Below are 11,918 nucleotides of genomic sequence, written 5' to 3'. Positions count from 1 at the left end.
CACATGTGCAGACATTCACAGGAGTGAGAAGATACACTTCTTCAAGAGTTGAAGAATTTTATAGAGTTTAGTGATTCTCAAAAGGGGACTTGAAAGATGAAAAATGGTATTTTGGGCCTTCAAATGAGAAATCAGAGGAAGACGGGCCACTACCCGACCTGTCCGTTAGGCTCTCAAAAGCCTTCTAAAGAAAGAAGTTGAAGATTACAAGGGGAAACTCTCAACTCGTGGAGAAAAAGAGGCAAACATGGCCAGAAAATAAAATAGAAAATACCCAAAGGGGTATTTTTCTAGATCTTCCAATCTATAAATACTCTTATGTCCCTTCATTTCCCCTCATTCTGGATGTGCTCTAGCAAGTGGCTGGCCAACAGGACAAGGCATATTTCAGAATCCAAGTTGTTCAACATGCTTAATGTAAGTTTGTTGAAGTTTTTATTCAATCTCATCTCTTGTTTGCATTGAAAACAACTGATTCCGGAAAAATATAAGGATCCAGACCTGATAGGAAGTATTGAGGTCTCACCAGGATTGAATTGAGGTTTTAGGAACATAGGTTTCCGTTCTCACATCATCATCCATCCATTGACCCTTAAAAACCATCATTGTTTCAATTAAACATCCAATTTCCCCTACTTTCTCTCTCTAGGATCATTGCATTATCTCTCTATATCTTCATTCATATCCCTAGTTCATCCTCTTGAAATTTCACAAAGATTATCATTCATTTGCACCTTCAAATTCTATCTCAAACTTCTTCTACACCCTCTCGTTATTTTCTCTCGCTATCTCTTCATTTCAGTCATTTTCTCTCCCCAAAACTGTTTCTTTATCTCTCTAAAATCCATTACATTCCCTCTGGGGCGGGCAAACACTATCAATGGCCAAGGTAATGGAATATCAGAGAAGAGTTCTCTGATGAATATTATTCAAAACTCAGATAACCGATTAGGGTATTATATTTCACCATACCCTAAGACATCCATTAAGCATCCTACCGATAAGGAACTATATGTACACGGTAATTGATGATATACAAGTTCCATGAGTGATCCATACAAACACTATACTCCTAATTTTGGTTCTTCTCAGTTATTTCTTTTCATTTTGAATAATATTCCTATGTTTTCTTCCTAGCCATACGCAATTATACACATATTTTTAATCATAAGTATGGGGGAAAGACAGTGAGACTAGTACTAACTTGGCCTCATCTCTTGCCCATGGCCATAGCGGCGGCGCTGCCTTCTTCGCCGCCTCGCGAGCTCTGCTAGCGCCAAGCAGCGATCTTTTCTTCCATTTCGTTCTCGAAATCGCCGTCGGGGAGGCAATAAACCTGCAATTCTTGCGGAGAAATGGCCGGAATCGCCGTAGCAGTCGCATCTCCGGGTTACTGTTCTTCCAAAGTTCTTCCGTTCAGACCAAACACTCCCTGCCACCGCGGCTTGGTCTCTTTTACGCGTCGATTTCACGCTAGGCACGGAAAGATTGCTTTTTTTGCTTGGATTTTGTGTCTAAGGCCCATCCTTATCTTTTCCTGAATGATAGAATTTGACTCTTGTATGGGGAATTCTCGCTTTGTTGTTATTCTGAACTTTCCTCGATGACTTAGTGGCATTGTGAAGTGGAATGAAGATTGCGAAAGAGCAAGAAAAAATTGGTTTGCTAGGGTTATGTGTCTGCGTATCATGTTTTATTCATCTTCTTCCACCTCCGGCAATCAAAGCTAGAATTTGATTATTTTCCGCGGATTTTTCGCTTAATTCTTCTTCAGAGCTCGGATAACGTGATATCATGTATTGACTGATTTTTATTGATGTCAAGAAATCTCAACGTACTTCTCAATCGCATTGCCATCTGCAGGTTGACGAGGACATCGAAGAATTGCGTTATCGTTTGTTCAGCTTCATCAGCCGCTGGAAACGCTGGGAGCTGGAGATCAGAAAATGATGAGAACCCATACGAGGTGTCTCTAGTAGTATTTTTTTCTTTTTTTTGTGGGGTTCAAGACAATGTTTTTGGGGTTGAATTAAAGAGGAAATTTTGCGTGCTAGGTTCTTGGCGTCAATCCAATTGAGGGTTTTGACGCGATGAAGGCTGCGTATAAGAGGAGAAAGAAGGATGCGGAAATTAAAGGAGATGAGATGGCTTTAGCTAGAGTAAGTTATGGCCTGTAAATTTTGATTGAAGATGCATTCTGATGTGTGGTCTGGATTTTATTGAAAGAAATTTTGATTGCATTGTAGTTAGAGCGGGCTTATGATAAAATAATGATGTCTCAGCTGACCAACCGGAAGAAAGGTTTGGCTTTTGGTTCTTTCCAGGTTTGGCCCTTTGTCCATGTCATTTTTTTCATTTTCTTAGAAAACGTTTTATTTTTTCTTCAAATATATACTTCTTAGCTAGATATCGATTCATATTCTTGGGCGGCCATGTGAACTATAGGGTTTATATTTCCCATCAGTAATCTTTATTCTTGTTATTCGAATTCTTCATTTCACCTTGTTTCTAGCGATTTCAATTTTCAGTTTTTTGTAGAATTGGAAAATATGAGCCTTGTTTTGTTCCAAAAAAAATAAAAATGAGCCTTGATAGTTCGAGACAAGCTATTCTTCTAAATCAATTTTAAACTAGTTATAGAAATTTCCTGGACAATCAGATAGCTATGTGAATCATCTCTCTCTCGGGAAAGTATATTTATTTCTCTCTCTAAGGGTTTCGGAAAAGTGTGTTGCATCATTGCCCCACATTGAGTGAGAGAACAGAATAGTTGATGATAGATCGCTTACTATATTGGTTAAATTTTTCCTATGTCCCTGGATATTAGCATTTCCTTATACTTGAAGAAATTTCTGCTTCTATATCTTTGTGAGATGTCAAGAAATTTTAAACATCTTCAAAAAATGGTAAGAAATTTCAAATTTCTGCAAAAAGATGATAAGAAATTTCAATATGATGTGGGCTTTTCACCGGATGTTCTTTTGTGAACCGCAAACATAAAAAATGTGGCCAACATCAATGGTTGATAATAATTTCATTACGTCATACTCCTTAGAAGGCTATGCTTTTGGGTTGGACCGAATGCTGTCAAAAGCTTTTAATAATGCTGTTTTCTTTGCATCATAAATCGAAACTATTCAAAGCGAATTCTTCCCAATGGTGCTTGTGATGAATTTTATCTTTTATTAGAAATTTACGTTTCTTCATATGCCATCAATGAATCTATGAAATCATTCTTACCCGGAAAAGAAGCTTTCAAAAAAGTAATGCAATTAAATAGAATAGGTAATGAGTTAAGATTCTCATTTCATTTAAGGTATGGTTTATGGTTGACTTTGGGTCGAATTAATGTTCTGCTCATTAACATTTAAATAATAGGGTTTTCAGCTCTTTTTCTTCTCGAGTAGTGGCATTGAGTGTTGATTCCCTCTTAGGTTTCGAAGGATATCAAATACGCTGACAAACAACCAATTGTTCCATGGGGACCCAGGTAATTTCTCCCGTATTGTCAGAATGACTTGTATTTGTACTTGTATGAATTAAGTTGGCGTTTTTGGTTCTTTTTAAAATTTCGGTCTCCTTGTTTATTGTATTTTTCTTAGTTCCTAGAAAGCTTATCAATGATAATGGGGAAGCTTCACATTGTTTTGACTGTGTGACTTCCGTCATTAAGTGGGATGTTTAGCCGGAGATGGGCAAAAAATTGTCAATTTTTAGTTCCCCGGTGAGCAAGATTCCATGAATTGTCAATTTAGTAAATTGCGGGTTACTGTGGGTACTTAGTTGTGTGAAACTGGAAGTAAGTTGTCTCAGTGTCTAGGATAAAGAGTTGTTGAATTTTCTTTTATGTGTTGTTTTATTTTTACTGTGGTTTTTACCTCAGCAACATTTTTTATTGAGCCTCTATTTTATCCCGTCATATTCACTTAGAGTGTTAACTTCTTCTCAGATTTAGTAAATCCAGCTCAAAGGATTTGAAGATCAACCTCGCTATATCTACTGTGTTTGTAAGCTCTTAAAAGACCTTTTTCAGGACTCCGTCTTTTTACATTTTCTGAGTTGTGTTTCTCGGTACCTTCTGGGGTCAAATCTGTAGGTATCAGCATGCATCGTTTCTTTTCAAAACTATGCGCTCAGGCATAGTTTTCAAAACTATGCGCTCAGATAACTCTTTACTGACCACGATTAGGTTTCAACATTCGACTTGAGTAATCCCATTTATCGAGAACTTTTACAGTTGATTTTTTTTGACAAAGCAGATTTTCTGTGATCTGTGCTCAAATGATGTTGTCATTCAAGTTCGAGATTATCAGTATGGCCCGCTCTTTTTCATACTTGACGATGTATTAGGGTTCTCCGATGGAACAGGATGATATTTCCATCTGTCCCATGCCACCCCAACCCTGGGTGCCAGATGGGAAAAATTTTGTCCCAAGGATACTGGATGGGGTGAAATTTTGTCCTTGGGATGCCATTTTTTTTTTGAAATAAGGATAGGGGAGATCACACAAAGTCGGTGACCTTCCCAGTGAGATAAAAATATAAGCAATAAGTACATGAAGGGCCTAAAAGGCCAGCCCGGGCCTTGGCCTTGGGATTTTACACCATGCAACAGTAAAACCCGCAGCTGCTTGTATCACCGCATCCGTCGATGCTTCCCGTTCCTTGAAGATGACTTCTTTCCTGTGCAGCCACAATGCCCATAGCACTGCGAAGGGCCAAACCTGTCCCGCTCGCCCCCTAGGTGCTCCATTTTGTATTGACTCCCAAAACACCACGTCTGATGAGATATCTATCCCCTTGAGTTGCTCACAGGTCCATACTGTTCGGGCAAAGGAACAATCAAAAAAGAGGTGAGCGCAATACTCATCGCCATTTGTACACATAGCACACAAATGCCGCAGCTTCTGGGAGCCATTTCCTCTGAAAAACCTTCGTCACAATTCTTCGTCGGAGGAGCAACCAACAGAATATTTTCACCTAAAGGGGAAACTTTTGTCTCCATATGGTGCGACACGCGTAAAGGATCCTCGGTTCCTCCCCTGCCTGTCTGCGGCTAAGCTTCACATAAGCATCTCAAACAGAAAAGGATGCGCCTATCCACTTCCACCCATCTTGTGTCCCTCCTCGCGGGTGTAGGTGGATTAGTGTTTGCTGCAACCTTGTATAGTCTTCCAGTCTTTGGTCGGATAAGGTGTCGCCTAGGCATGGGGTCCATGTGCCATCCCAATACTCGCTCATTGTGGCATGGGGGGGTCCTTGCAAGAGCATACAAGCGTGGGAATTTTGTCTTCAATGTGCCCAGGGGGAGCCATGCGTCTAGCCAAAGACTGGAATGACGTGCCATCTCCTAGCTTGGCTTCGAAGAAATCACCGCTTGAGGAAACACATACCGCAACCCTTGCCAGAATGCAGAGGCATCTCGGACTTGATATCCACGAACTTCCCAATTCAAACTTGAGCCGCACATGTCTTTCAAAACTAGTGTAGCCATCGATGTATCCTGTCCCATAAGTCTGTACACCCACTTGGCCAGTAATGCTAGGTTGAGATCTTGCAATTTAAGAACTCTTAGTCCCCCCAAGCGAACTGGTCTGCACACTATATCCGACGATATGAGGGATATCCCCCTCCCTTGCTCCGATCCTGAACTTTTCCATAGAAATCTTCTCATCATACTTTCTAGACGCTTCTTGGTCCCCACTGCTAGTTTCAACACTGAGAGGTAGAAAATAGGTATCGCAGACAGCACGTGGCGTAGAAGCACCAATCGTCCCCCCCTCGATAACACTCTGCATTGCCATCCCTCCAACTTCCGTTCTATCTTCTCCACTACTGGATGCCAGTCTATAGATTTGATACGACCCCCTGTCAATGGGAGACCCAGATATTTCATGGGCAGTGTACCACTAGGTGTCCCCAATGCTCTAGAACAGAGAGCTTCCTCCTCTTGCGATAATCCGAACCCGAAAAGGCTGATTTGGCACGGTTTTTCATAGAGGGTGCTGATGTGTAGTCCCGAACAGTCTGCGAAAAGGTCAAGTAGGATGGATAGGTTTTTAGCCTCCTCAGCACCCTCTATGAAAAAGGTGGTATCGTCCGCATATTGTAGAAGAGGAATACCTGCCGGGAAACTTGGGGTCCGAAAACCGTTTAGCAGGCCATTGGAGCAAGCCTCCACTGTGCTTATGGAAAGGGCATCCACGGCCAAGACAGAAAGTAGCAGGGCTAGAGGGCATCCTTGTCTAACCACTCGTTGCGCTCGAATCCAACCTCCTTCGGGGCGTCCATTCACCACCACCGCGAAAGAGTGGGATGTAATAAATCTTTTCATCCACCCTACCCATTCGGCTGGAAAACCACGACGCCTTAGAGAGGCCCATAAGAATTCCCAGTCAAGACAGTCGTATGCCTTTGCAAAATCCACTTTCCACATGAACCCTCTAACTTTTAATCATTTCCATGCGGTTAAGATTTCTGATGCAACGACTGCACCATCAATTAGTTGTCTCCCAGGAATAAAGGCAGATTGAAAAGGACCTACCAAGTCGCCAATCACTTCCCTGAGCCGATTGGCCAAGACCTTGGCTATGATAAGATATATGGAATTGGATAGCGCTATAGGTCGAAAATCTCCCACTCTAGTAGCTCCTTGACATTTTGGGAGGAGAACCAAATAAGCACGGTTGATTTTTTCCAACCCAAAGTTTCCTTGTCGAAATTCTTCCACAGTAGCCATTACCTCTGCCTTGATTGTCTCCCAAAAGACATTATAAAAGAAGACTGGGAGGCCATCAGGCCCCGGGGCTCCTTCCCCATTTAGTCCCTTAATTGCAGCTAGGACTTCTGATTTCTGAGAAAGGACACACCAGGTCTCTCTGTTGTGTCGCATTTAGTCTAGTTGCTCCTCTTCCGCTCCACCTCCATTGGTGTCTAGCCCCTCGTCTTGAGAAGCTCCTAAAGTGATCTGTCAGTGCTCTGCCAACAGCTCGGGCACCGACGTACTCTTGGTTTCCTGCTTGCACCCTTAATATCTGATTTGTTCGTCTCCTCCCATTTGCTACGAGATGAAAGAATCTTGTGTTGGCATCTCCCTCCTTCAGCCACAGTTGTCTCGACCTCTGTCTCCAATCCATCTCCACTTTCTTATCCTCTTCGGCTATTATTTCTCTATGCTTATGGCGCTCTCTTGATTTTCCGCTTGTGTTAAAACTCTAACATCTTCTAGGTCATCCAAGACCCTGATTTTGGCAAGAGCTTTGACTCGCCTTCTATTTCACCTCTCTCTTATATGTTTTCTCAGTTCCAAGAGATGGTTGTGTAGGGCTCCAATTTTGTTGGACAGTTTTATTGTGGCAGACCCCTGCTATAGAACTTCAGTCCACCATCTTGTTATCTCCTCCTTGAAGCCCTCCTCTAGAATCCAAGACCTGTCCATTTTAAAATATGTGGATCGCGAGGATCTCTCTTGCGAATGCCAAATTATCGGAGTGTGGTTTGACAACAGTCGAGGAAGCGATCTCACATTTGCTAGCAGGAAATTTTCAAGGAGCTCCACCGAGCATAGAAATCGATCCAGCCGCCGAGCTCCTCCATGTGTATGTGCAATCCCCCGGCCCCATTTCCTTTAGTGATGCATCTGCGATAAGGGCCCAGAATTCTTCAGATCCAGGGTCACGTTAGGCCTGTCCTCCGTCTCCAACGTCACATTAAAATCACCCCCAAACAGTAGTGGTAATCCTTGATATTTTGACACCACCTCTGCCAGCTCTCCCCAGAGGGATACCCTAAGAACCGGGTTCACCGGCCCATAGACTGATATGACCACCATCTGAAAACTATCCCTTCTCCTCTTCAATTGTACTGCTGCCGTGAAAAGCCCTGTCCAACTGTCTTCTTTAGAAATCATTGTCTCATTCCAGGCCACCATCAGTCCTTCGGATCTTCCTACCGCGTTCACAGGTAAGTATACAGTGAGGAAATCTCCACCTGCAATCCTCCAATCCTGCGTCTCACACTTTTCCAACATGGTCTCCTGCAAGCACACCACATTTGCTCCCCATTCACGTAGGTATCTCCCCACTATATCTCTTCTCCGCTCGTCTCGGAGCCCTCGCACATTCCATGCTATGCATTTCATGGAAGTTCCGGATCAACCCCTTCCTTGCTCTGCTCCCGCCAGTATCCCAATCCATCTGCTACTTTTTGAATCCGAGAGTCGGAATCCCTGTCTTCTTCACTCCGGCATTCGATTATCACCTCATCCACTGTCACACGATCATCTATCTCAATGTTTGTCTCGTGTATGGGTTTCTTGCCTTTTTTATCGTAGCTTTCGCGCCTAGAATCTTCCCCCACTTCCTGCCCCTCTGCTGTTCCCTTCATACTCGTCCCTGGGATGCCATGCAGGACAATAAGATGACTGGACCCCACGTCATATCATCCCAGGATAGGGCATAGGACCGGATGATCTCAAAATGGGACGAACCCATGTGGGATGAACTGGGATGATACAAACGTCCCGTCTTGTCTCGTTGACATGCCTGAGATTATGAAGCGTGCTACAGACATTCATTTTGTCTTATCCTGTACTGTTGTTTTTCATATTTCAGCATTCAAAATGAATCATTTGATTTTATTATGTACATCAATGTTTAATTTTGTTGGAGAATCAGATCTTCAGTGGCCCATCTTTAAAATTGTTCCTCCCTCTATCGATAGTGTTGGCATTCTTTTGATTGAAAATCTGTACCTCTTTTATCTTCAAAAAAAAGAAAATCAGTACCTCTTTTTCTTTTAAAAAAAAGAAAACCAGAACCTCTTTATCGAAGATTTAGTTTATCACCTTCTTACTGAGCTTCAACTCGGGAATATTTTCATCATTAGGATTTTTATAAATGCAGTTCCTATGGATTTTTATAAAGCGCGCTGCCGAGTACAAGCCTCTGCAATTTCTGGGCTTTGCCTATGTGTACAGGATGTTTGAGAAGCTTAAATCTTCTGAGCCAGATGCGCCTGTTACCTTGAATGTGAGTATTTTCTCTACCTTTAGCCTTACATGCAGTCTGAAATTGCTTTTTATATCTTCATGTGCTCTTCAAATAATCACCTGGATGTAAAACTATTTGGTGCTTCTGTGAAATAGGAGGAAGGTGAAGATGAAGGCCGTGGTCTGCGCATGGGAAAGCGTCTTCTCCGTTCTCTGGCACTGGTCTTCAGCTGCATTGCTCTTGCATCACTTGTGAGTTTCTAACAATATTATAATTTTTTTGTCAAAAAAGTAAATACTTAAAGAAATACTTGGATTTCTAATTATGTCTGCCACGGGGCAAATATTTTCTGGTGCCCCTTGAACCTCTTAATTGTTGAAGGTTTTCTGGTGCTATCGTTTCATATTATGATATATTTGGTTTTCTAATTGCATCAATCACTTCGAAAATATTTTTATTCTGCTATTTTAATCTCTCGTGATTATTGGAGTTCGGTCTGTGTTCTATTATTTAGTTTAATTACTTATATCTAGTAAAACTTTTCTGCGTGTTCTTTAACTCTCTCGCAGTTGTCAAGTTTTCTAGACTTATCCATTCCATATTGTAATATTTTGTTTCTAACTGTCTATTAACTTGAAAATATTTTTTTTGCTTCCACTTTGAATTCTCATAATAGTTAGATTTTTCTAGGCTATCCGTCTCATATTATTTAACTCTGGGTTTATATGCTGTGGTAATTACTTGGGGAAACCTATGTACTGCTATTAATTTCTTGTAACTGCAGGGTTATACTGGACTCCTAAACCTCATTGAGTATCTGGGGCAGTACATACCCCTCTTCCTCTTCAACAACCAGGTACTCAAACCCATCTCTGATCTCTATTCGAAGTTGTTTAGATTTATACGGTCAATCATTGGATAGAAATGCTGATCCATTTAGAATTCAGGGACTTAAAATCAGACGCACAAACCAATGGGGCTGATTTTGGTCTTTAAGTGTGATTTGGAACTTGTTGTACTATATCTTAATGCTTTTCGTTTCTCCATTGACAGGAACTTATAATCACAGCCTCCTCAGCTATCATGTTGTACATCATGGCCTCATTTTATAGGTGAACACTTATGTGTCAGATTAGGCTATTTTTCTCTTTATTGTGCTTTGGCATGCACTTGAGCAGTTGAAGAATTGTCAATCTGCGTTTTTGTCTCTCTGCATGTATCTGGCTTGGAACTTTCCTAGAAATTACTTCAATGGAAGCCAAATTTTGCCATGATCTTTTTATGATGAAGAATCTGAACTCTGATTTAGGTCCTTTAACCTTTTTATTTGTATGGGAGCAAAGTAGCGTTAATAGTTTAAATGATGGGACAAGATTGTTGGTCTGGTTTGAAAAGAATAAATTTCAGGCTAGTAGAGCTTGTTTCAATATCCAATATCGTCCGGTATCCAATATCCAAGAAAGTGGAAACAGATCCCGGTATCTGATGTTGGCCCGGACATTGTAACTGTAGCAGATATCAGATTTTTAGTCTAAGCACCATTTTGTCATGGGTGTTTCCAAATGTGTGTCAGAAAAAGTTATTGTGGTTTGAGAAAAAAATGGTGTGTTCAGGTAGTCAAAAAGATTGTCAGAACAGAAAGGATTAATGGGAGTGAAAACTAGGTCTCAATCATGGCACTGAAGTTAAAATATACTTGATAACTGTTAGCCCTGTAATTTTGAAGAAAGGCCCATGTAATATTGAAAGTGTCATTATTTGAAAATGGCCGATAAGCCTAAAAAAAGTGTTATTGCATGGGCATGAAATCTGTCATTGGTGTTTAGACTTATGTTGTGATATTTATTAAATTTCATTTCAACATTCAAGGAACTGGTCCACAAGAACAAGTTTGTATAAATCAGATGTGAGGTTGTTTTTTTTCAGAGTGGGAGGTTTTGAAGGAGTTGAGAGTAATTCAAAAATAATTAGTATACTTGTTGGTGTCAGGGTGGTCCTCAACTAACCTAAATATTCTCCTAAAGAGTTTGGTGACCTGGGGAGGGTGGTAGGAATGTCCAGATATCATCACATTCTTCCCTTCATTATCATGTATCTTATATTTAAAAGGGAAGAACAAGATATAGGGAATCAGAAATTTAAGCATATTGATGTTGATTGTCGATTCTACCACTCTAGATCCACCAATCTAATTTTTAGGGATTTTAAGTACACCCTTGGAAATAAAATATTGTTATTGCTAAAACAACCCACACCTATAACATGTTCATTACCCCATGCTTGGTATCTTGGCAACAAAAAAGGACATCGATAAGGGATTTTAAGTACACCCTTGGAAAGAAAATAATGTTATTGCTAAAACAACCCACACCTATAACATGTTCATTACCCCATGCTTGGTATCTTGGCAACAAAAAAGGACATCGATAAGGCAACATGAAACTCACAAATTCAATCTAAGAAATGCAAGAAAGTTTGACTTCAAAAGCTTGTTGAATCCATCTAGGCCAAAAAATGTTGGGGCAAGTCCCAAAGTAATTAGTTCATCTTCCATGTCTACCCAAAGAAATTGTCGACATGGATTGAAAGAGGGGAGTAGACAAAGCTACACTTAAAATTTAAGCTTGATTGAACAGTTAAATCATGAGATATCCTATCTTGAGGTTCAGCCAATTGATATTGTACAATCTTACATATATCACATCTACACCACTGCTATCAGGTCTAGGTTTTCTTGCTCTAATTTGTCCAAAAATATGCATTTTGATTAGCCCAAAAGTTCATTTTATCTCCATGAGTCTCATTCAAACTTGTGTCAGATCAGCATTAAATAGACATTAGGTAAGTAACTCAATACATATTATCCTCCAATTCCAGTTCACCATGGATGCCTCGGGTTGAAGCAAGTTGTACACATTGATTAGGATT

General features: G+C 40.8%; 1 protein-coding gene across 1 annotated transcript; it reads left to right on the top strand.

The window, feature by feature from the left end:
• Positions 1 to 1,186: 1,186 nt before the first annotated feature.
• CJD1 (Chloroplast J-like domain 1) lies at positions 1,187 to 10,261 on the top strand. Its single transcript, XM_078587596.1, has 10 exons — positions 1,187 to 1,477; positions 1,864 to 1,966; positions 2,055 to 2,159; positions 2,247 to 2,324; positions 3,435 to 3,490; positions 3,950 to 4,007; positions 8,904 to 9,029; positions 9,146 to 9,241; positions 9,775 to 9,846; positions 10,044 to 10,261. Exons 1-10 carry the CDS (start codon positions 1,356 to 1,358, stop codon positions 10,104 to 10,106), a joined length of 879 nt encoding a protein of 292 aa, XP_078443722.1. The 5' UTR covers positions 1,187 to 1,355; the 3' UTR covers positions 10,107 to 10,261.
• The last annotated feature ends 1,657 nt before the right edge of the window (positions 10,262 to 11,918 follow it).

The sequence above is a fragment of the Wolffia australiana genome, chromosome 15 (assembly GCF_029677425.1).
Source record: "Wolffia australiana isolate 7733 chromosome 15, ASM2967742v1".
NCBI classification, from domain to species: Eukaryota; Viridiplantae; Streptophyta; class Magnoliopsida; order Alismatales; family Araceae; genus Wolffia; species Wolffia australiana.
This window is presented reverse-complemented; position numbering and strand designations above follow the sequence as displayed.